The sequence below is a fragment of the Notolepis coatsorum genome, assembly GCF_963971535.1.
Source record: "Notolepis coatsorum genome assembly, chromosome: 3".
Lineage (NCBI taxonomy): Eukaryota > Metazoa > Chordata > Actinopteri > Aulopiformes > Paralepididae > Notolepis > Notolepis coatsorum.
This window is the reverse complement of record NC_140167.1, coordinates 108,511,279-108,537,395: the sequence shown is the minus strand read 5'-3', so window position 1 is coordinate 108,537,395 and position 26,117 is coordinate 108,511,279. Positions and strand designations below refer to the sequence as shown.

Sequence of the window (26,117 nt, the reverse complement as noted above, 5' to 3'; positions counted from 1 at the left end):
ATGGTAAAAAATTATAGAAATATGATTAATAGACTAATTGGCCATTCAAACACCCCACTGAGGGTGGAAACTAATTCTGGCTTCGCCCCCTGCCCAGGCATAGTTCACCATCTTTCGTACCATCGCACGCACTCATGCTCCACCTCCCCAACGGAGCGGACGAGACGGGCCGGTGGTGTGGCGCGCCCGGCCCCGAGGGATCCCACCTCAGCTGGACTTCACTTTCATTCACCAACACGTGATGTTTGAAACGTTTGAAGAAGGTCTGAAGATGCTCAAAACATCATATCTGGTGTTAATGCCAATAAACTCTTCATTTTACATTTAAAAATATTTAAATGTTTAAATGAAAACATTTACATTTCTTGAGGTTTGTAATTTAACCAACCAGATATTGTTCCAATTGGAGCACCCCGTTTTTGATTGGACCAATTTGCCAGAAGTTATTTAAAGTTAAAGTTTACAGTTTGAGTGAAATACCTACAAACCAATAGATCACCATGCTGAAATTGAAATGTCCACTGGGTCAAATGGTAGCTGATGGTCCAGCTTACTAGACTGACACCATGTGTGGGATGGAGGTAGCCATGGTAACAGTACCAACATGTTAAATTGTGAATTGACCTTTCCCCCTTTTCTCCCCCTGTACACCCCTACCATCTTTATCTCCCTCCCTCCTTCCCTCCCTCTCCCCCAGCCAGAAGGAGAGACCCCCCTCCACCCAGCCCCCTGCTGCTAGCTCCAGCATGGCAGACGGTCGGCAGCCTGAGGACGGCGCCCCCCAGTGGGGACCGTCAGGACGGCAGGACCCCTCGGGCCCCCTCGGTGCCAATGGCTACCCCTCCTCCTCCTACAGGGCCTGCCAGCCTGGGGGGCCCCACAGGGCCACAGCACCCTACTCATCAGCCAGGGAGAACGGCTTCAACGGGGACCTAACTGGGACCCATGCAGTGACTGCAGGTAACAACTCCTGTGATCAGAAAGTTGACGGTTGTGTCACAGGATGGTGACTTTAGGATTGAGTTGGACTGGATTACGATCTGGTTTTGTATTTATGTAGGTTCTACTCCTTTAACCCCCAATTTGTGTACAGTAATATAAAAGGAATTTACCCCTCACTGTGTTGTGCATTTGAATGCAGACTTGGCAATACTAGCTAGCATGTCTTGTCTTTATTTATTTTTTGTGATCAAATCTTTTTAATTGGTTTTCTTTTTTCTTTTACATGAAACAACACAATACAATAATAACATAATAACAACAATAAACAGGACTTCACAGGACATAGTAACAACAACAATAACGACAACGGAAATGAACGGAAACAAAACAGAACGGGAAAAAAAAGTAAAATTGTGTTACCACAGACACTACAAAAAAAACATTTCCTCCCCCACTCCCATAGCCACCTCATGGCTATTAATTTCTTGGCTGCTGTAAGGCCCGCCAGTATGATTCTCTTTTGCTGTATGGAGGCCGGTAGTAATGTTATGTCATTTTAGGAGTAGTGTTGTTGCCGTATGTGGAATTGTCAGGCTACATATGCTTGAAAGAGTAGTTGCCATGGATTTCCAAAAACGAGTGGGCAATCCCAAAACATGTGTATATAAGTGCCAGTAGCGCCTAGAGTGCATCGAGAGTCGGCCACCAACCCCATAGCGTACAACCTCCTAGGTGTGAGATACGTCCTGTGAATATAGTTCAAATGTATTTGCTGGTGATTAGGGTTGCAGGAAGCCAATGTGACATTATTGTCTTTATTTTGAAGAAAAATGCAAAGCCCCGGTTCCTTTTTATTCCGCCAATGGTGAAAATGAACAGTGTTTTCTTTTCCTGTTTTGGCCTACCGGTAATGTTGTCTTACTGCATTTGGGGTGAGAGGTAGATTGGCAAACCTCATTTTATAGAGCCACTTTGCTAACATTAACCGAATGTTGCAATTTTTCATTATGCCCCCTGACGTCAAGCTAGTTTTGGAAATCCCCTGCCTTATGGAGAACTAAATCAATACTAGAAGACAGGTGAAGAGCCTGTGTGAACTGAACCACAGACAAAGCTAGTTTAATAGCCCATTCATTTTCTGCAAAACTATTTTGACACGTGTGAGCAGGGGCGGACCTAGCCCATTTGGCGCCCTAGGCGAGATTCTTTTAGCTTTTTTCTTCATAGTTCTCTAACGTTAGTCTTTCTTTCCTCAATGTTCAATTCTATAAACACTTGACCGATACCCATCAATGCACAGCACTCTAGCATGTTCTGACTGTGAACACCTAAAGCTGAGGCTCAGACCGACCGACCGTTTTAGATTTTTGGCTCATTTTTCCTTATGTTAGAATTTTTTTAATGTAAAAATAATGGTTGCAGATATAGAGGGGGGCGCCAAAACTGCACAGAAAAAAAAAAAAAAAAAAAATATATATATATATATTTTTTTTTGGCGCCCCCCTATGCCGCCTATATCGCCTGTAGGAAGGTCCGCCCCTGCGTGTGAGAGATCTATTGTGAGAATCCTACCCATAGATACACATGCAATTGATTCAGATTTTCCATTTTGAGGCTGGTTTTGTGGGTTCTTATACAGATGTGATTGGGGAGAATTGTGAAACAATGTGCATGGGGTATATGTAATACTAATAGTATATGAGCAGAGTATATGTACATGTAATAATATATGAGCATACTATATGTACATGTAATAGTATATGATGCTGTTTGCCACATCAAGGACAGTGCAGGGATGATCCCACCACCTCGACCATCACACCACCTTGACAGGCCCAACTGGGGCAGGCCCAGGGCTGTCTGTATACCTGTATATCAACACACTATCCACTCACAGAGAGACAGGGACATGGGTTAGAGAGCTCCCATGTTCGCAATAGGCAGACATGGGAGCAATAAATACATGTAATATAAGCATATATATATATATATATGCATACACAGTAGCAATAGTATCAAAGTATTTAAAAATGTAAGTAATAAATATAACTAAGAACAAAGAGGCATAGGAATACAAGCGCTGGTATACAAGATGGAATACAAGAAGATGGCTCAAGGCAATCATTTGCCCCGATATAGCTAAACAACTAAATAAGGGTGACATTTGTAAGGCAATGTCTTGTATAATATATCGTTAATTAACTTTAGGTAATACCTTTAGCTATGAAAGAATATATTAGTGACACATCAGGCTACCACTAGTAGTCAAGTTGGAAGGTGAGTGTCAGATACACCAGGCTAACATTATATGCTACAACAAGGACAGTAAGACATATTAGGGTAATAAACTATTAGATGTAGGCGTACATTTGATTTCACTGCCTCTTCAGATTAACTAAACATGAGCCCCTGGATGAGTATTTTACCTGCAATCATGATTATTGTTTTAGAGATTTAGAGACACCATTAAAGGATAACTCCACTATTTTGGGAAATTAGCTTATTTAACATCTTCCCTGGAGTTAGACAAGAAGATGCATACCTTTTTTGTCTCTGTGCGTGCATTTTAGCTTTGGGAATAGATGCTCCGTTAGCATAGCTTAGCTTCATCACTGGAAGTGAGGCAGGACAGTAGCCTTACAGTGCCTTACAGTGTATTGCAAGGTCTGACATTGACCAAACTTGATATGCATGACCTCTAGGTCAACTCCTGAAAAGGGGGTCAATGTCAGACTTTGCAATCAAAAGTTAGGGGGCTAATAACCCTTGCCATAATTTCAGTGCGCCCCTAACTTTTGATTGCAAGGTCTGACATTGACCCCCTTTTCAGGAGTTGACCTAGAGCCCACCAAGGTCATGCATATCAAGTTTGGTCAATGTCAGACCTTGCAATACACTGTAAGGCACTGTAAGGCTACTGTCCTGCCTCACTTCCAGTGATGAAGCTAAGCTATGCTAACGGAGCATCTATTCCCAAAGCTAAAATGCACGCACAGAGACAAAAAAGGTATGCATCTTCTTGTCTAACTCCAGGGAAGATGTTAAATATTCTAATTTCCCAAAATAGTGGAGTTATTCTTTAACTCCAATTTCAGCTTTCAGTTATCCACTTATGTTTTCCATATGACCCTCCATGGCATATTGACAGTCTTTTTAATGGCCTCTTGATGGTCTGTCTGTCTCTAAAAGTATCCTTGATGTACTGTGCTAAAAACATTACATCACTCCAACCACGCACTTGAGGTAGTAGCAACGGTTAACTATGAAGGGTGAATTATGGTAAATATGCTGTAGAGAGAATTGTATGGATTATTTACCTGGTGTAATTATCACATCATGGAACACTGAACATCAGCAGTTAAACCATGTGTGGTTGTAGAGTTTGAGCTGAGGTTCACTCTCAGACACATCCCCATGACACACAAGAACAGGATGAATTGTTTGTTTGCTTAGAGGATGTGTGTGTATGTGTGTGTGGGGGGGGGGGTGCGTGTGCAGCCACATACATGTGTGTGTGCTCCCTCTCCCACATGTCACAGCAATCATGTACTGCCTCTCACAGTGTGTGGGAGGGGGCGCTCCAAACCATCATGAATCATTACTACCATGCAGTAATTAACAGCTAAAATGTCTCCCCCCACCCTCGAGCCAGGCACAATGTACCCACCACTCTCACATGGCGTAACCATAGCAACGGCTCCCCTACAATTTACTTTGCATGTGTTTTTTTTTTTTTTTTTACTGCCTTGCAATCTCGTGCCTTTACATTTTGTGCTGACGCACGTAGAGTCACTGTATAGCTGCTCGGCTCGCTGCGTCTTAACGACTGGGCCATTTAGCATTCTGTGACAAGAGATGCATTACTGTAACCTCCTGTACCTCTGTTCTGACTACAGCCTATCCTTCATGTGGACAGCCGAAATCACTGGCTGCTTCAAACTGTGGCTGGGAGGAGAGAGAGCATTCTCCTGGCTGTGACACATAGATGCATATACTGTAGATACCCAACACAGATAGATAGGTAGATAGGTAGATAGATAGATAGATAGATAGATAGATAGATAGATAGATAGATAGATAGATAGATAGATAGATAGATAGATAGATAGATAGATAGATAGATAGATAGATAGATAGATAGATAGATAGATAGATAGATAGATAGATAGATAGATAGATAGATAGATAGATAGATTGATTGATTGATTGATTGATTGAAAACTTTATTAACAGATTGCAGAATGGGTACAATACAGTACAGCTCAATACACACAATTGTTAAGGGGATGCAGACCAGAGAAAGACTTTCGTCTTGTTTACATCAGGGTCCCCCATTTTCAATTCATCAGATAGATAGATAGATAGATAGATAGATAGATAGATAGATAGATAGATAGATAGATAGATAGATAGATAGATAGATAGATAGATAGATAGATAGATAGATAGATAGATAGATAGATAGATAGATAGATAGATAGATAGATAGATAGATAGATAGATAGATAGATAGATAGATAGATAGATAGATAGATAGATAGATAGATAGATAGATAGATAGATAGATAGATAGATAGATAGATAGATAGATAGATAGATAGATAGATAGATAGATCGATCGATCTGATAGATAGTGTTGACAGAATCTGGCTAGAGGGCGACAATAATGTGGTCAAGAGGCATGGTTTCTATCTTGAGCCTTAACTGGCGTGGTTTATTATTCACATGGCAGAGCAGCAGTTCTACAGTTCTCCTCTCACTGAGAGGCTGGGGGGGGAAGAGAAAGAATGGGAGGAGACATCTCTATTTATACTCGCCACCTGGTGGTGTTCCTGAGTGGCTCCGCCTAGAGCGCCCTCTAGTGGAAACAGTTATATTATGCAGTTAGACATTTACTGGTGGAAACAGTTATATATGCAGTTAGATCGTTACTAACAATCCTACACAGAACCTCTGACTTCAACACTCCCACTTAGGTTTGTATTAGCATACTGGATAACTTCTTTGAAAAACATTTTACAAAGGAAATAATATAATCCAAAACATCAACAGGGTATGACAGTCAATATTTACACATTAAACATGACCCTTGCAAATCCCTTCAATTTTAATTTGGAACAGGTTTCCTCATAGTGTCTGCTACCCTGTCGTCCGTTGGACAGTAAACCAGTGTCATCCTTTCTTCTCTGATGACAGATCTGATGAGATGATATTTTCTATATTGACATGTTTACATCTATGTTGACACACTGGGTTCCTAGCAATCACAATGGTTCCCTGGTTGCCCTCATAAACAACAGCCTTCATATATACACGGTGTCCATCATTTTAAATGATGTTGACAAAACGCCCCTCATCTTCAAAAACCACCTTATCTGGTATAGAGGATACATTCCAATTACCTATTACATATTAAGCAATATACTCAGAATCTTATCTCCATCACTTCTAGCAGTTGTTCTGGATAAATACACTCATGTATGGTTATAGCTAGAGCCGTATCTTTGGCTTCATTAGTTGATAGTGCCCCTGTGGGCTGCTTCTTTGTTTTCCTACGAAACCAGTGAGCTGTCTGTATTCAAACTCACACAAGATCCTGTACCTTTAAGATAACAGAAAAACATGTTTGGCTGTAATCCAAATGCTCCTCTGTAGGGTAAGGCAAAATGCTGTGACAATCTACTCTCTACAAACCATTGGTCAGGGCGGGTACACATTGTTAAATAAATGAGGCTACCCACAGCATCTCTGTACATTTTTTACATTTGTCAGTGTAGTACTTCTCTGGGCTTATTGTTCTGATATAATCAGAACCTAATATCTAATCTGCTCTGCGTTGTGTTTAAAACCTTAATAGCCTAGAGTACTTCATACAAGCAAACCAGGTAATGGTTTGCGGCGGCGGATGCTCAGGGAGACAACGGTTTGAAGAAAACAGTTCCGGGCAGATTGATCTTTGAAGAATCCGTGTTTAATGAAAAGGATTTCAACAATATTACAAATCAACGATTTGAAGAATAAATGCAATGAAACTACGAGATGCAACCACTATGCCGGAGGATCGTAGAATTCAGACTAAATATTCAATATCTAATGAGCTCGACATCTGTTCTCGCTTTTCCGTTGTTATCTCTCGTCTGCTCCGGGGCGTCGCCGCTGTCTTCCGGTCCAGTGGGGGAAGAGAGTGTAGATTGGATGTTGTTTGCTCTTTGTTGTCCGTGGGGTGTCTCGCTCTCTCCCAGAGCCAACTATCTTAAAGTCTATGTCTCCGCCTCCCAACATTACGTCATGGGGGCGGGTCGTTCTGAGCGTTAAAAAGCTTCCTATTGGATGGCCAGTAGTCATGCCCGTTTATAGGCTACCTTCTCATCTAATTTGCTGAAAATAGATGTTTATCTTCCTTGAATAGCTCTGGGCCGGACCTCCTTGTAAGGGTTTTTCTAGCAGTTTCTAGTTAGGGGTGTTTAACAGCTGCAGCACGGTTTCTAAAAGGGGGGCTACTAATCAGCTCGGCCAGTTCCTGTGTCTCCTTTGTTTTAGGGCCCGGTGTAAACACTTCATTGTCTCCACCATCCCACAAACACAAGGCTTTCTTTTGATCTATTTGTAACTAAGGGAGTTTGTGACCAAATGTCTGGCGTCTCTTAACAATCAGCATTATCTCTAAATCTCGGTTTCAAGAAGTCTATTTGATCTTGGGGGGTTTTAAACAGCAGTCTATTGTAAGAATGTAGGTATGGGGGTAATTAATTCAGCCGCTACCCCCATTTTCCCCCTCTCCAGGAGTTAGATGACGGTCACTTTGAGTCAGCTATGAATGTGATGATGCGTGCAGTTTACCACCTCCGTCAAATTGCCATTCTGATTCCGTTATAGTATATATACTGTATATATGTATATATATACAGTATATTTAAACAGTTTACTTTATGAAAAACTACTACATCAGTTTCTGAGCATCCTCCTGATAGTCTAGTCTTTGATCACATGGTGTTTCCCTTGATCTACATTCTTACATGTCTAAACGTTTCAGGTCTTTCCCACATAGTTACATCATTGAGAACATGGTAAGTCATCCACCTTTGTATTTAAACATGGGGAATTAAACATAGGATCCATTTCAGTATTTAGACATGGACTCGAATCAGGTATTTAAACCTGGATTCTACTCCTCCCGTATTTAAACCTAGAGTATCATCCTCCTGCCTTTAAGCAGTGTAGTCACCCTCCTTCAGTGTTTAAACATGGAGTACCCTCCTTCAGCATTTAAGCAATTTGCTACAAACCATACTTTGTATTTGTTGTGGCCTTCAATACCCTCATGGATTGAATACACCCATTTCCCTCCCACTGTCTGTCTGCCCTCTGGTAACTTGGTTGAATACACCCATTTCCCTCCCACTGTCTGTCTGCCCTCTTCGGGGGACAATGTGACCTCTTTAAAGGTCGGGGTTACCCCACTGACTACCCTGTAGTAGTAATCAACGGGGGTAGGTGTACTGTCCTCCTCGTCACTCCCTTTCCGGGCATAGTCTGTCAGATACTTTGGGGGTTTGTGTTCCCTTGAGGGATACCTCCCACTGCTTGGGGCACTTGACGTCACCCTCGGGTGCTCCTCGTCATCGCCCTCTGGGGGTTGCTGACTGTCTGCCTGCACGACCGTACTAAGTACACTGGGCTGATGTGTCTCTGTTTCTACACACCTTACTCTGGAGTCCAGCTCTGGCTCCTCTGTCTGTGTCTCGCTCTCACATGTTGCCTTTGTGACAAACTTGACTAGCATGTGTTTCTGCATTCTCCCGTTACCGGGATGATAAACTAGGAGAGCGGGGCTTCCCTTGTCGTGTCCTACGAAAAATGTTTTACACCTCTGGATTCTGGCTTTCCCCTGTCCTGTAGATACGCATAACACACTGATCCAAATCGGTGCATTCTGGCTAGATTACACTTCTTTCCTGTCAGTGCTGTATACGGGGTGGTGCCCGAGTGCTTATTAAAGCACCTGTTTCTGGTGTAAGCGGCTTCTTGCACTGCATAATGCCATAGGCTCTTAGGTAAGTTACTGATCGTGGATTATAGGAGAGGACAGCAGGAGACACACACACCACTGATGATAAACGGGGCTACCATGGACAGGGTGAGCAGCTTTAAGTACCTGGGTGTCCACATCTCAGAGGATCTGACATGGTCAACACACATAGACACAGTCGTAAAAAAGGCGAAGCAGCGCCTCTACCACCTGAGACAGTTAAGGAAGTTCAGAGTATCGGGGAAGATACTCCAGTCCTTCTACTCCGGAGCTGTAGAGAGCATCTTGACTGGAAACATCACTGACTGGTATGGAAACAGCACGGCACAGGACAAGAAGGCCCTACAGAGAGTGGTGCGCTCAGCCGAGCGTACCACAGGTATTGCACTACCTCCCCTGCAGGTTCTATACAACAAGAGGTGCAAATCCAGAGCCTGCAGAATAATGAAAGACCCCCACCACCCCAATAACAGCCTGTTCCAGCTGCTGAGGTCAGGCAGACGCCTGCGAACCCCAGCTACTAGGACAGAGAGGCTTCGGCTCAGCTTCTTCCCCCAGGCCATCAGAGCCTTGAACAATGAACACTGAGTGCCACAGAACACTGAACTTTCCACACACAAGCACACATGAGCACACACACGACACGCACGCTGTGCACGCTCACACACTAGCAGCCACTTTAACATGAGCAGGCACACACTCATGCCGCACACGCCCACACTTATGGCCAAAAAGGAAAGGTCACTTTAAAAATAGTATAACAACAGTAACAGTGTATTGCACTACCAAAGGACCTAGCATGTCCTATATGCTCTGTAAATAACTATGTACAGATACCGAGATGTCCCACCATGTTACCTGTTACCTGTTTATTGCACAATGTTGTTTTTTATTGGATTCTATTATATGTTGTACCACTGTATTGCACATCGTTGCGGGCAAGACCACCCGCATTTCATTGTATACTTGTATGCCGTGACAAATAAAACTCTTGACTTGATTTGACGGACATCTATCGGACATCCCTAATTATTATCATTATACTTGTCGTTGTCATTACACTCCGTTTGCAGATAATATATTATCTGGTACATCTTTATGTCAAACCGTGTACCGTCAGGTTCTACAAGAAAATGTTTACCTTTATCGAAGAATATCTTGGCACCGCTTGCAGTAGCAGCTATTACAGAGAATAGTCCTTGTGGGAACGATGGTACGTAGAGAGCGTTCTTTAGCGTCACCGTACGCCGGCGCCCCCTACTGTCCGTGAGGCATACCTGTGCGTCTCCTCTCTCTTGCGCCAATCCATAGGTGCATCTCCCGTCTGCCAGCTCCATGCTGTGCCTCTCCGGGTGGAAAGTGTCGTCAAAGTTCTTGAACCGACTCCTGTTGTTGATGACATGGGACGACGCACCTGTGTCCACGATCAGTCCCCTTCTCTGGGCCCGCTGCAGCTGGGCCGGTCCGGCGATGCACGCCGTCCGCGCCCCAAAAGCGCAGTCTTCTTGTCCCGTTATTCTCCGGGCGTTGTCTCGATCCGTCTCACGTCGACCGTCGCCGCCACCGTGTCCGCTGTCGTCACCCTGTCCACAGCCGTCATCTTGTCCGTAGCCGCCATCTTGTCCATAGCCGCCATTTTGTCTGTAGCCGCCATTTTGTCCGTGGCCGCCGTCATCTTGTCCATGCGCGTATCGTGCGCTCTGGTCATGTTTCTTCATGCACGCTCTGTCTGTGTGCCCTGTGGATTTGCAGAAGCTACACCAGACAGTCTTTGTGCAGTCGTTCCTCCGATGGCCTTTCTCTCCGCATCGCCAACACGCCAGTTCCGCCGTGGTCCTGGTCCTCTCCCTCGGCATCGCTCGGGCCTTTAGCACCCTCTCTCCCGCCTCCGCGGCAGCTGGGTGGGTATCTTCTGAGGCCTCGAAGTTTCTTAACTTAGCCTTGAACTGTCCCAGCGTCATGACCGTTGAACCGTGTGTTACCAGGAGTGTGAACGGTTTGTACAGCTCCGGTAGTCCTCTCATCATCATCGCCATCATTAGCCCATCGCTTGGTGCTTCTCCGGCACTCCTCAATGGCGTCGTGATCTGCTCCGCTTCCTCAGGGCCGTTAGTGCTATGTAGAGGGCCACAACTCTGGGTCTTCCTCACCCGATGTAATGCTCTCTCAACACCTCCAGGCTTTCTCAGCCTTTGTCTTTAGTGTCGCGGAATATCAACCCCAAGCTGGTGTCGTCGAGCAGTGGCGCTAACTCACAGTACGCGTCTGCGTTATGCTGGTCATCCAGGGCTTGCTCTTCCGCCGTCAGTTCTCCCGTGGGGGCTGCCAGGATTGTCTCCTTCAGTCCCGCACTGTGCATGCAGCATAGCATGCGCTCTTCCCAGAGCTCGTAGTCCTCTGCTTTTCCATTGAATGAGGGCCATTTGCCCCTTCCCTTGTTTTCCATCCTCTTCGTTGGTGGTAAGTGTAGCTTTAGCTCTTGTTGGCCTAGCGTCTAGCCACGCGGTGCTCCCGGCGCTAACCTAGCCTATACTTCAGCTAAGCTTGCTACCCTTATTATTTCGCCCCGGCGTTATCTGGGCCCATAACCTGTTGACAGAATCCGGCTATAGGGCGACAATAATGTGGTGTTGGTTTCTATCTTGAGCCTTAACTGGCGTGGTTTATTATTCACATGGCAGATCAGCAGTTCTACAGTTCTCCTCTCACTGAAAGGCTGGGGGGGAAAGAGAAAGAATGGGAGGAGACATCTCTATTTATACTCGCCACCTGGTGGTGTTCCTGAGTGGCTCCGCCTAGAGCGCCCTCTAGTTGAAACAGTTATATATGCAGTTAGACAGTTACTGGTGGAAATAGTTATATATGCAGTTAGACAGTTACTAACAATCGTACACAGAACCTCTGACTTCAACAGATAGCTCCCTAAAGGAGCACCTGAAATTCTGAATCATTGTAATCAGCATGAATTTAATGAGTTCATACAACCTGGGTTACATGTTCGGCGTCTGGGTAGTGTAGAGGTCGAAGCACTACCCTACCAACGCAGAGACCCGGGATCAATTCCCAGCAGCGGTACCTCCGGCTTGTTCAGTCGTTCCTAGGAACACTATTGTCAGTGGTAGCGGGTGGGAAGCTGGTGGGGGTCTGAGTCCTGGTCGCGTCTATGCCAAATACAACGCAGTTCGGTTTCCGGGTTCCTCTGATTGGCCACTAAGCCCACGTGACCGCGCGCTAGCACGCCCCCCTTATCGCCCGCTGCCGCGCTGTGAAGCGGAAGAGCCAGCGAGGCGACGCGAGGCGGTGGTTTCAGCAGCAGCGGCCGTCTTCTTCCGAGGCGGCTCGTTCTTATTAATCCCTAATGTCATGTATGTTGTGTATGTCATAAATGTCGATATGAATTGAAAATGGGGGACCCTGATGTAAACAAGACGAAAGTCTTTCTCTGGTCTGCATCCCCTTAACAATTGTGTGTATTGCGCCGTACTGTATTGTACCCATTCTGCAATCTGTTAAATAAAGTTTTCATTCATTCATTCATTTCTCCCCCACTACTCCCAAAAGTAACACTAAATAGATAAAGTACAACAACGCCAGACTCAAGAAACTGTGTTCCCTTTGGCGCAATACACACAATTGTTAAGGGGATGCAGACCAGAGAAAGACGTTTGTCTTGTTTACATCAGGGTCCCCCATTTTCAATCATATCGACATTTATGACATACACAACATAAATGACAGCTTTGGCTGTTTGTACGATGAAACAAAGAACTTCTAAGATATACATTAACTTGGATTTCAGTGATATTCAGCGGTTATGTCAGTGTTCTTAAAAGCTTGTAGTTGTGCATGTCATAAAAAAAACAAATTCGCATCATTTGGGTATTTCTGAATGTTTTGGCATATGAGTCTATATAGGATGCATTTTTGTGTAATTGTTTGATCATAATACAGGACTAAGGAACATGGTATATTTTTTTTTCAAATTATATATATAGGACTATGTATAAAGAAACCATTTCTTCTTTCAGAAAGGCTGATATAAAGCTAATGTTTTGTGTAATTGTTACACTCATTGAGGACCATTACATTTGTAGTATTAATCGTAGAATCATATCATATCAGTACCTTCAATAAAGAGTAGATCTGACTACTTTACTGAATTAACAATTACTGTGAATATCTCCAAACCACGCTCACAAACATTGAGTAACAATACCTTGGATGATGTAACTGATATGGATATTAGTCGCGCTACTGGAGAAAAAGACGCTGGTACCCTTGACAGTTAAAAAAAATAAATCACTTTATTCATTCCAGATGTAGCTTATTTTTTTAATCATATTGTACTGAACAAAGATTAGCAACACATTTTCTTGCGGTGAATTCCTGCCTGAACATTCAAGACATGCTGTATTGCGTGGGGCTTTTAGAGAGGAAGATCCGTAGGACATCACAACGTCGATTCCTGAACGCAACCTCTTTGATAGAGGAGAGATTACACCCATGCAGCCTCGAGTATCGTGTGCAGTGTAAACAAACATTGTTTATGAGAACACATCCAAAGGGAACACAGTTTCTTGAGTCTGGCGTTGTTGTACTTTATCTATTTAGTGTTACTTTTGGGAGTAGTGGGGGAGAAATGAATGAATGAATGAAAACTTTATTTAACAGATTGCAGAATGGGTACAATACAGTACGGCGCAATACACACAATTGTTAAGGGGATGCAGACCAGAGAAAGACTTTCGTCTTGTTTACATCAGGGTCCCCCATTTTCAATTCATATCGTATTTGGCATAGACGCGTCCTGGTCGTTGCAACAGCGACTCCTACTGGTCAGTCTGTTCATCAGAGAGGGGATCTGGGGGAGACGGCGTGAACCTCAGTGCACGTTGCGCTCTCCCAGTGAAACTCCTGTGGCATGTGGTTGTCTACACCCCCCCCCCCCCCCCCCCCAGACCGACAGTAGGGGCAGTGCAGCACCCAGGAAGGGAATTGGCATAACGACTCAATTGGGGGATGGAAACAAATGATTAAAAGACAAAAGAAAAGAGAAAAATGGCATATTTCTTTATGCAATATATATATATTTCATATATAACGTCGGGAGGCACGTCGTAACTCAGGTAATGTCTGCCACAACTCAGCAGAATGGTGCGAAATACTTCATGCTGAGGTCGAAAAGCCACTCTGCCATTATCTGTGAATGCCAAGTGCTTTTTCTCCACGTACCGCATGACATCGAGGCTTTCTTATGCAGACGCTGTAAAGAGGGAGCCATTAGCTTTTAGAGGGAGCCATTAGGGATGAACACCTGCTAATTATTATACTGTAGACCGACACAGGAATGTAAGCTCACATGTATGTACTAGGGCTGACCCCTATTAGTCTATTAGTCGACTAATCGGTCGAAAGGAGCCGTAGTCAACTGCCACCCTCTTAGTCGAATACAAAACAAATTTAAAATTCATTTATTTTTTTTATCATTCTTTCCAAAAGAAAAGAGGCCTAGAAGCGTGGCTAACACTAATGGCACGCACACCAGAGGCTAACTGCCTAAGAAAACAGGCACAGAGGCACTGAAAGAGGATTTCACCCATCTAATGAACACACTAGACTAGACAAATATCAAGATGTATCCATCAGTGGACCAATTGCATGCTTTTGCAGAGGACAAGAAGCCTTCAGTCGACTCCTTCAGACATTAAGCACCCCCCACAGCCCAAATGAAATGATAAAAAAAAATATATATATTATATATATATATATATATATATATATATATTTTTTTTTTACTAATAGTCGACTAACGGCAAATTTTGGCCAATCATAGTCGACTATCCAAATCCTTAGTTGGGGACAGCCCTAGTATGTACGCACGCACGCACGCACACACACACACACACACACACACACACACACACACACACACACACACACACACACACACACACACACACACACACACACACACACACACACACACACACACACACACACACACACACACACACACACACACACACACACACACACACACACACACACACACACAATCTCCCTTTTTTCTCCAAAACACTAGAGCTCATTGCTGCCTCCAAACTTCACTCCCATCCCCAGTCCAACACCCTCTACGAACCCCTTCAGTCTGGCTTCCATCCATCTCACAGCATCGAAACCGCACTGGTCAAAATCATCAACAACCTCCTCATCTCCGCTGATGCTGGTGCCCTCAACATCCTGATCCTACTCGATCTTAGTGCAGCCTTTGACACAGTGTGTCACTCCATCCTCCTCCAAAGGCTGCACCAACTGGGTGTTGAGGGCACAGCACTTGACTGGTTCACCTCCTACCTCACAGACAGAAATCAGTTTATCTCCCTCTCTGGCCACACTTCTTCCACCTCCTCAGTCACACACGGGGTCCCCCAAGGCTCAGTCCTCGGCCCCCTGCTCTTCATCTGTTATATACTCCCCCTTGGTCACATCATCCGCAAATACAACCTCCACTTCTACTGCTACACCGACGACACCCAAATCTACATCAGCACACAATCCCCCCACCACAACCCACCCCTCAGCCACATCGAACCCTGCATATCAGAACTACAAACATGGCTGACCCACAACCTCCTCAAACTCAATAGCGAAAAGACAGAACTTTTCATCATGGGCACCAAAACCACCCTCAGCAGATCCGGACCCATCACACTCACCATTAACGACTCAACCATCACCCCCTCCCCCCTAGTTCGCAACCTCTGCGTCATCCTGGACCCTACCCTCTCATTCGACCCCCATGTCCGCTCCATCGTCAAAACCTCCTACTTTCACCTCCGCAACATTGCCAAAACTTGTTACCCGTGCATAGCTGTCGACATTGGGATTTTAAAATATGGGAGATTTCCCAGCGAGGGAGGGTGGGGGGTGAAGGGGGGGTTTCCCCCCCCTTTGTGGATTTTTTTTGTGAAATCAGTTGTGCAATAGTCACTTTTGGTGAGTTGTTTCTATACAATTCACTTATATGACATTTAGGTATGACACAGGACTACAAAAGCATTTAGTATAGAAATGTGTCAACAGGGCGCCCCACTGGCGAACCACATAACGCTCTGAGTCGCGGCACGGCCGACCCGGGTTCGATTCCCGGACCCATCGTTATCTGCCGAATGTCTTCCCCCCACTCTGTCTCCCGTTCCTCCTCTCTCTCTCTCTACTGGACTGCCCAGTAGTCAAAAGCGATACACGCAAAAAAAGAAATCTTAAAAAAAATAAAAAGAAAGAAAAGCAGGGAACCACAATATTTTGCATACAAATTATGCTGAGCAGAATGTAATATCATAACTGTCTATTATTTTTCTTGCAATTGAGCCCATTTTCCTTAGGTACGGTTCTGAGGTGTGTGTTCAACAGAATGTAGTATCAAAAACACGTTCACAAAAAGTATGGGTTACTGAATGCTGAACTGCACTATTATAATCACTAAGCCATTGTAAGACCTTACCTGTGACTGTCCCTGTATCACTTGTCTCTGCTGCCCTTTGACAAAAAAACGTCCCTATGTCCATATTCCTTTTTTTTGTGTGGCATATTTGAGTTAGACACCTAGTAAAAGTGAGATAATTGACTATATCAAAACATGCTAGGGCTGTTTTATATAATTATAGTAGAAAGCATTGCATTGCACATGTCCAGAGTTAATTATATTGATTTGTTACATTGTTTACACTGCTTTTTTATTCTATTTTATTTTTACTTCTCCACTGTACTATAATTATGTCACCTGTACCATGTCTTAAACTACCTGTGCCCCCCCCCCCCCCCTCCTGCTATGCCTGAATTTCCCCAAGGGGATAAATAAAGGAATATCTTATCTTATCTTATTCATCATAGCTTAAAATGACAAGAGCAGCTACAGTAGCTAAGTTAATAATAATGTTCAAGTCACTAACAGTGTTTATGAGCTTTTGAAAAGCAAAGTGCATATTTTTCACAAAATGAAGCAATGAGACACTATAGACCAGGGGTCTGCAATTAGGTTTGGCCACGGGCCAGATTTCCCCCAAGCCATTGCTTGGCGGGCCAGGATCAAAAACAATGGCTTATTTAATTTAGTGATAAAAGACAAATGTTTTTCTCTGGTCTGCATCCCCTTAACAATTGTGTGTATTGCGCCGTACAGTATTGTACCCATTCTGCAATCTGTTAAATAAAGTTTTCATTCATTCATTCATGAACAGCAGATCAGCTGTTGCAGATCACCGCGGCGCGTGATGAACAGATCAGAAGACAGAATGCATGAAAACACGACTCACCATACCTTGTTTGTTGTTAAGTCCTCCAAAATCCCTGCTAATGTTTGAAACATGTCACATATCCACTCGCCGCCCTCCAATTCCAGATTGGCGTTGAATGCAGCTACTCTATCTGCCAACTTGAACACAGTTGTCATCATTTCCTCATTGTTGTTGTTGTCGCCACATATTATGCAGAGAGGACGTCGGCTCGGCACGCAAGAATCACCGACCTCACCTGTTGCGATAAACCCGTATTTTGTATGGCTCCTGTTTATTAAAAGAAGTGTTATATTTCCCCGTTGCAAAGAAACTATCCAAAGATGTTTGTTTTGTTTTTTTAACACATTTTGTTACTCGCTCGCATCTCGAACGCGGAAGTGAAAAGTGCGTTAGGGGAATATACACGCGGCCCGGTGGGACTATTCCATTGGTTCTCCCAGTCCACGTGACCATTTCTAGCATTTCAATTGGCTATAGTGACAGACATGCTTTTGATGACTATCGGTAGATAGATACAGCTTCACAATTAAAGACACCCTGGCGTCCCGAGTGAATATTTCCCGCGCGTAAAATAAATATATTCTCAAAATAATCAGACGGGCCAGAAATTATTGCTGGCGGGCCAATGTCGGCCCGCGGGCCGCCTATTGCCGATCCCTGCTCTAGACGATTGCATGTTAGTGTGAAAAACATGCTAATTGAGTGTCCCTGTCCTTTACAGTTAGCTAGCTAGGATAACTGAAAATAACGTGAGACCTAGCTAGATAGCTCATGTTAGCTGGAGAGTTTTAACTATCTCACCCATTAATTAAGGCTATACCATTACTAAACAGTAGCTTTTATGCTCTACTTACCACTGTATTTCTTTCTTTTATCCTCCTCATCTTTTTTCTGCTCCAGATGGATAAATCCTCTTCATTTAGCTTGTTTATTATACAGATGCAGCATTCAAAATTCAGATAAATTCTGCTGCTTGTGTGCTGCTTGTGTGCTGCTTGTGTGCCACTTAAGGCCATGTCCAGCCTAAAACGATTTTGGTCGTTTTAGGCAAAGTATTTGATCGTTTGCACCGTTCTGCCACACGGAACTGCGTTCTGGCAGCCTGAAGACGATACTTTCTGATACCAGCTCCCAGACTGCGCAATTCTGAAGACGCCTGAAGACGCCCCCCATTGCGTCACCATCTTTACAAGCGATATGCGTCTTCTCCTGAACCGATGACACGATTGCCCACCTCTCCCTTACCCCGCGTGTGAAAACATCACAACAATGGCATATACAGCTATTGAGCTTGATCGGGCTTTTACATCTTTACATATGCTGTGCTCTATCTGTCTGAAGCAGAGCGGGGCTCTGCTGTGCTTACACACTCCAGACCGAGGCGCACACACACGCTGTGCTCTCTCTATCTGTCTGAAGCGGAGCGGGGATCTGCTGTGCTTACACTTATTACACTGATGCAATACACAATACTAACTAGAGATTAGCGTCACATAGCTGGCCTTTTTCTGAAAACCCAGTTTGCTAGTTGAAATGACTGGACACACACAGGGAGAAGTTAAACATCAATCAATTAATTTATTCCAACAGGTAGTTTGAGCTGCATGTGAGCCGCGGTCTTTCTCCCCTCCCCTTTGGAAACGAATTACATTACGTTAGCTCGAAAAGCACAGAACCGGCCGACACAAGTTAAGCTGCTAGCAACAGACACTATAACACTTCCGGTTGGGGGTTTTCAAAATAAAAGAAACAGGAAAGACATTTATTTTGTAAATGTGTGGCATGCACTTATTATCTTGAGACGTTTTAGTTTTTACGGAAACCTTAAAACGAAACGAAAACGAAACAGATCAAAATCGTTTTAGTCTGGACAAGGCTTAAGTCTAGCACTCAGGTGTTAATTTTCGGGGGCTGGTGGCTGGGTCCCAACGTGAACAAATGGAGGGTACTTAACTTAAGTGCTTCCCCAGGGAGGGGGTCGGGGGCTACTGCCCTCAGACCCCCAAGATAATTTTTATATGGGCAGTCTGACTCGGGGTACTGCCCATATATTAGTGTTGCAATGCATCATAAGTAAACAGCGAAAAAAGCTAAGGAATCGGAGGGAACTGGGGCGTTTTGGACGAATAAAAATGTAAGATGAAAATCTCCCCAGCATGTGGGAGGCAGTGGAGGTGTGAAATCTGGCCCGGTCCAGAACAATAGGAGTCACAAAATCACAGCAGAAGGGGCAGAAGAGGAGCAGGAGATGAGCAGGAGAGGAGCAGCAGATGAGCAGGAGAGGTTCGATCTTTGAGTGCTGCATCTGTACGTAGGTATTGCTGGCTAAAATTTTCATTTACACGTGAAGATTTTTTTTCCAAAAACAAGTGCCATGGGGCCCCTAAGGGGGTTTCCTACTGTCGTTTCATTGCATATCATCCATTTGAATTGCGGTCGCTTTTGTTGAGTACAGCCCTCGGTGGGGGTCCCTACTGGTGGGGGCTCCAGGCTGCTGCCTGTTGTCTTCACAGCGGGTAAGCTGCACTGCTGGCTTCACATTGCCGCATGAATCTGCTTCAACGTCCTTGACCTGGCATACCATGCAGCGAAGGGAACGGCTATCTCCTACCTCCGGTCAATGGTTTCTAACTACACACCCTCAAGACCCCTATGCTCTGCATCTTCTGGCCACCTCAGACCCACTCATATCCAAGCTCCGGGTGGGTCATCAAAGAGAAGCCGGCTATTCTCTGTCCTCGCTCCACAATGGTGGAATGAACTTCCCACCACAGTCTGGACTGCTGAAACCCGCCCAACCTGACAAACAATGTTACTTACCCTTGGCTGCCAGAGTTGTATCCTTCCTGCTGACTTGTTGTACACAACTTGTAAGTCGCTTTGGATAAAAGTGTCAGCTAAATGACTCAATATAAATGTGTTAAAGCAGCTACTAGGCACTTTTATTTTGTGTTGATTTTGGCGGCCCCTGTGGACAAAAGCAGTAGTGTTCCTCTGGAATGAAGACTGCATTTCCCATGAGCACCACCGCCTTGTGTTGTAAATAATCTTGCATTCATATAAATGCATGCATTCATGTAAAAACCACGTCTCTCAATGTATTTCATGAATCAGTATTGCATACCTGTCAAGGAGGAAGAGGGCCAATTCAGGATCAGCTTTGAATCCGTTAAAATACCACAGTTATCTGTCTCTTGAATGTCACTGTTCATTTAAGCGTTCTTTTCTTTTTCTCTTTGCTGATCCTGCCCCGGTATCAGCCTTAACCACAAAACACAATGTGAAAAATAAAAGTCTCCAAAGACAAATCTCCTCCTGCTTTTTTTAACTGGCTAACATACAACTCACTGCAAAATGTTGCCTGGGAAAATGTAAACATAGTCTCTTCCGGTCTGCATGCCGTAAATCGTTGCGCCTGATTTCACAGGAAACCGGACCTGGGGAAAGGCATTTAGAATAACTATATAGAAATAACCAATCTTCTCACTGATGGTCTCATTTTCTTATGTAGATCATATAGAGGCATCAATATTAAACTGAGACTGTTTACAGTTAATAGTTAAAAGCTCCTAGCAGCTGCTTTAATGCTGGTCTGTCAGCAGTTTAAATGGGCTAGCTCCCTGTTTGCCTGCGTTCTTATATAATTAGCATGTATTCCTCTGGCTCATTATCAGCACATAATAAAGACAGGAGAGAGATGAACTGGCTTCATCCGGCTTCAAAGACACGTGTTGGATCTGCTGTCAAATACAATACATACAGGCACCAAGGACCTCAGCCCATGGATAAGAAGTGTGTTTGTGTGTGTGTGTGTGTGTGTGTGTGTGTGTGTGTGTGTGTGTGTGTGTGTGTGTGTGTGTGTGTGTGTGTGTGTGTGTGTGTGTGTGTGTGTGTGTGTGTGTGTGTGTGTGTGTGTGTGTGTGTGTGTGTGTGTGTGTGTGTGTGTGTGTGTGTGTGTGTATCCGTGGTGTGTTTGTGTGTGAGAGAAAGAGAGAAAATCCATGTCTGTATGCATGCCCTTCTGCTTGTGTATGTCTGTGTGGGAATTGTACGTTTGCACGTGTCTGCGTGTGTGTGTGTGTGTGTGTGTGTGTGTGTGTGTGTGTGTGTGTGTGTGTGTGTGTGTGTGTGTGTGTGTGTGTGTGTGTGTGTGTGTGTGTGTGTGTGTGTGTATACGTGTGTGCAGTGCACTTGTGTGCATCCATGTGTCTCCTATTGGCTATACTGCTGATACACTGGTTGCCTATTTAGTGCTGTAGTGGCTAAGTTGTATTGACACACCAGGAGACGTCGTTCCAATTTTAACAGGTGTTTGTAATTTATTCAAGAAATAGAAGTTAACAGAAGATTTTGAAGCATTGGTTTAAGAGTACAGAACAGAATTAATACAGAAGTAATACAGAACAGGGGTAATACAGAACCAAATTGGAATAGGACCGGCGCCGGCCAAGAAGTAGGAAGAGAAGAGAGAGGTCCCTCCCCTTACATTGACACTTATAGACATTCTAGAATAGTTGATCACATGACAACATGACAGGCGTCTCCTCCCCCTTACATCATACGATCTCATCTATTCTGACCCAAAACCGGGATGTCATCATGTCCCCCCCCCCGTCCTGGTAAAGATCAATACATCCCACAGAGGTCTGTCAATATACCACCAGAGATCTGTTAATATATTACAGAGCTCCGTGGTAGAGTGCAGATCGATAGCAATGATGATTCATAATCAGTTCATAATCAATTCATACAGAAACTATACATTTTCCACTACAGTGCCAAGATGGAAAACATGGAAGTAGTGCTGAGGATGGTCTCCCCTATTTATTCATTTTTTCACTATGTAAATACATCTATTTTTGCATTCAGAGAGCCTCTATATATTTTGTATACAGTGTGCAGGCCTTTATTCTGGGCATACACCGTGCGTGTACGTGCACACTCTTGCAGAGCGTCTTGTCTGGCTTGGTCAGTGTGTGTCTGTGTTTTCAGACAGCGACAGGGCAGAGTGGATCCGACGCGATCACAGGAGGACTGATGCTGACAGTCTATGACCCCTGCACCCCTTTATTTATTTGTAAACCGGGCCCTCCAGACGCACTGGAGAGCTGTTGAAGCAGGGGCTGCTTCTTGTTGACAGATATTGGTATTATTGTTATTTACAAAGCCATTCTGGGTAAACTCTCTGGTATGTCTGTGTAATCCCCTGTCACTCACCACCAGCTGATGTTTGCGCCACTAGATGGCGCAGGTACCCAGGATTTGCTCAGAACTTGGTGGCGCATCTTTCTCCTATTCTGCGCACTGGTCATGGAATAACCTTCAGAACGCACTACAGCTTAATGATTGTGTCTCCCTGAGAGAGTTCAAGGCTCTGGTCAAATAAAAAAACGAAAGATGAAGAGTGCAATTGCCATCTTCTCCAGGTCTCCCTACACATTTTTTCTTTTAAAATAAATAAATAAAAATCACTTGAAAAAGTTGAAAAACCAAACCAGTCATACGCTAAGAGAGGAGGAGGGATAGTTGTTGAGAAAGAGATAAATAGATTGATAGAGAAAGAGAAAAAGAGAGCGAGAGAGAGGCAGAGGTTCGGAAAGAGGTAAATAGATTGATAGATAGATATAGAGAGATTAAAATCAAATCAAATGTATTTGTAAGGCCCGACAACACACGTTAATGTCCCCATGGGACACGCGTTAATGAGCCACGTCTTCTTTAACAAGTCAAGAAGAAACATCACAATAAGTCAAGAACAAAACAAAAACACCATAAAGACCAAGAGAGAGTGGTTTAGAAAGAGGTAATTAGATTGATAGATATACATAGAGAGAGTGGTTTAGAAAGAGGTAAATAGATTGAGAGAGAGAGAGAGAGAGAGAGAGAGAGAGAGAGAGAGAGAGAGAGAGAGAGAGAGAGACTGTCATTTATTCGATTCTAGAGAGAAGGAGAGGGGTGATGGGGCAAGACACATTAGCATAAGCAGCCCTGCCGTTGTCCCGCGTGGGGAGATTGCATTGACCGCTGCCACGTCCTTGAGCAGCCACAGAGACATGGGCACCACGTCAAGGAATTTGGACAGACACCTTTAACACTTTGAGTGCCAACAACGAGATTTCTCGTTAGTTCATGCCAACCGTTGAGTGCCAGAGAGACGAGAGATCTCGTTTTTGATTGTTTGTTTTTTTATTAGCGATTTCCATTCATATTTCATCAATCTAGCCTTACGTTACCACTGGAACTCTCTCTGAGCTCCATTGGGAAAATACCGCCCCCTATCGTCTCTCCGGATGGATTGAATGAAACGCATGGAGAAAAAAAAGTCCTGCTTCCACATTTTACTTGTCAGACAAGTAACCAGAGACGATCTAAATCATCGCCGACCACCAGAACAGCGGATAATGTGTGTTTCCAGTACCCAGCGTTGGATCAATAAACGCGATCGATATTTGGAATGGCGATCAGGAATTAGAATAATCTTTTTGGGGAACATCAGATCTGAGGTAAGGAATCTATTTTACCAGTCTTGGGATAATCAGAGCTTTTTTCACAGATATATCAACGTGGGCCCTATGTGTGTATGTGTGTGTGTGTGTGTTCTGATCAGGAAATAAGATAATCGATTTTTCAGCCCGCTTCCCTAGCGTGCATAAGTACACATACTATCGATAATCTAGCGTTTATTTTAAAACGATTCATAAATAGGCCGAAAAAGTGTTTTGTGTATTCCAGTATATTCCAGTAAAGGGCGATTATCACAGAATCTTCTGAAATGTTCTGAAACGTTCAAGAAACGAGCGTTTTTCAAAATGGTATAAAACGGAAATGAACCGATTAAAAACAATCAGTTTCGACAATGTTGACTGCAAACAAGTCATTGATAAGCGACGGCCATATTATACATATAGCCATCATTTAAGATATAGTTTATGCGTTCGCAAATATGAGAGCTCTATCATTGAAGTGGGTGTTGGCATGCAACAGGGTTCCGGGGCACCGGACCCTTGGCACTCAAAGTGTTATTAAGATGTAAAACATTTTAAAGCACTGTTCCCACTGGGCTGGTCAAACGTTTGCTTTGCTCTCTCTCCACTATTGTTTGTCAGGGTAGTGAATACTGTCTGTAGAAACCAGTCAAGGGTATGTTTTGTCAGGGGTGCCTGTTCTTCTGCAGATGTGTGTGTGATCATGATGATGTGAACAGGGACTCGGGCTGGTGATATAACCGTCATCCCTCTCTCCCCTCTCTCCCCTCTCTTCCCTCTCTCCCCTATCTTCCCTCTCTTTCCTCTCTCTCTCCCCTCTCTCCCCTCTCTTCCCTCTCTCCCCTCTCTCCCCTCTCTTCCCTCTCTCCCCTCTCTTCCCTCTCTTTCCTCTCTCTCTCCCCTCTCTCCCCTCTCTTCCCTCTCTCCCCTCTCTCCCTCTCTCCCTCTCTCCCCTCTCTCCCCTCTCTCCCCTCTCTCCTCTCTCTTCCCTCTCTCCCCTCTCTCCCCTCTCTCCCTCTCTCCCCTCTCTCCCCTCTCTCCCCTCTCTCCCCTCTCTCCCCTCTCTCCCCTCTCTTCCCTCTCTCCCCTCTCTCCCCTCTCTCCCCTCTCTCCCCTCTCTCTTCCCTCTCTCCTCTCTCTCCCCTCTCTCCCCTCTCTCTTCCCTCTCTCCCCTCTCTCCCTCTCTCCCCTCTCTCCCCGCTCTCCTCTCTCTTCCCTCTCTCCCCTCTCTCCCCTCTCTCCCCTCTCTCCCCTCTCTTCCCTCTCTCCCCTCTCTCCCCTCTCTCCCCTCTCTCCCCTCTCTCTTCCCTCTCTCCTCTCTCTCCCCTCTCTCCCCTCTCTCTTCCCTCTCTCCCCTCTCTCCCTCTCTCCCCTCTCTCCCCGCTCCCCTCTCTCTTCCCTCTCTCCCCTCTCTCCCTCTCTCCCCTCTCTCCCCGCTCTCCTCTCTCTCCCCTCTCTCCCCTCTCTCCCCTCTCTCCCCTCTCTCCCCTCTCTCCCCTCTCTCCCCTCTCTCCCCTCTCTCCCTCTCTCCCTCTCTTCCCTCTCTCCCCTCTCTCCCTCTCTCCCTCTCTTCCCTCTCTCCCCTCTCTTCCCTCTCTTCCCTCTCTTCCCTCTCTTCCCTCTCTCCCCTCTCTTCCCTCTCTTCCCTCTCTTCCCTCTCTCCCCTCTCTCCCCTATCTTCCCTCTCTCCCCTCTCTTCCCTCTCTTCCCTCTCTTCCCTCTCTTCCCTCTCTCCCCTCTCTCCCCTCTCTCCCCTCTCTTCCCTCTCTCCCCTCTCTTCCCTCTCTCCCCTCTCTCCCCTCTCTCCCCTCTCTCCCCTCTCTCCCCTCTCTCCCCTCTCCTCCCTCTCTCCCCTCTCTCCCCTCTCTTCCCTCTCTTCCCTCTCTTCCCTCTCTCCCCTCTCTTCCCTCTCTCCCCTCTCTCCCCTCTCTCCTCTCTTCCCTCTCTCCCCTATCTTCCCTCTCTCCCCTCTCTCCCCTCTCTCCTCTCTTCCCTCTCTCCCCTCTCTCCCCTCTCTTCCCTCTCCCCTCTCTCCCCTCTCTTCCCTCTCTCCCCTCTCTTCCCTCTCTCCCCTATCTCCCCTCTCTCCCCTCTCTTCCCTCTCTCCCCTCTCTCCCCTCTCTCCCCTCTCTCCCCTCTCTCTTCCCTCTCTCCTCTCTCTCCCCTCTCTCCCCTCTCTCTTCCCTCTCTCCCCTCTCTCCCTCTCTTCCCTCTCTCCTCTCTCTCCCCTCTCTCCCCTCTCTCTTCCCTCTCTCCCCTCTCTCCCTCTCTCCCCTCTCTTCCCTCTCTCCCCTCTCTCCCCGCTCTCCTCTCTCTTCCCTCTCTCCCCTCTCTCCCCTCTCTCCCCTCTCTCCCCTCTCTCTT

The 26,117-nt window shown here is 45.2% G+C and overlaps 1 protein-coding gene across 1 annotated transcript in view; it reads left to right on the top strand.

Moving 5' to 3' along the window:
• Window positions 1–746: 746 nt before the first annotated feature.
• Window positions 747–26,117, top strand: part of map2 (microtubule-associated protein 2) — a gene marked incomplete at both ends in the record, with an annotated part of 117,919 nt that continues 92,548 nt past the window's right edge. Inside the window, one exon of the mRNA XM_084311336.1 lies at window positions 747–960. Coding sequence (XP_084167462.1) covers window positions 747–960 — 214 coding nt within the window. The remainder of the gene's footprint in view (window positions 961–26,117) is intronic.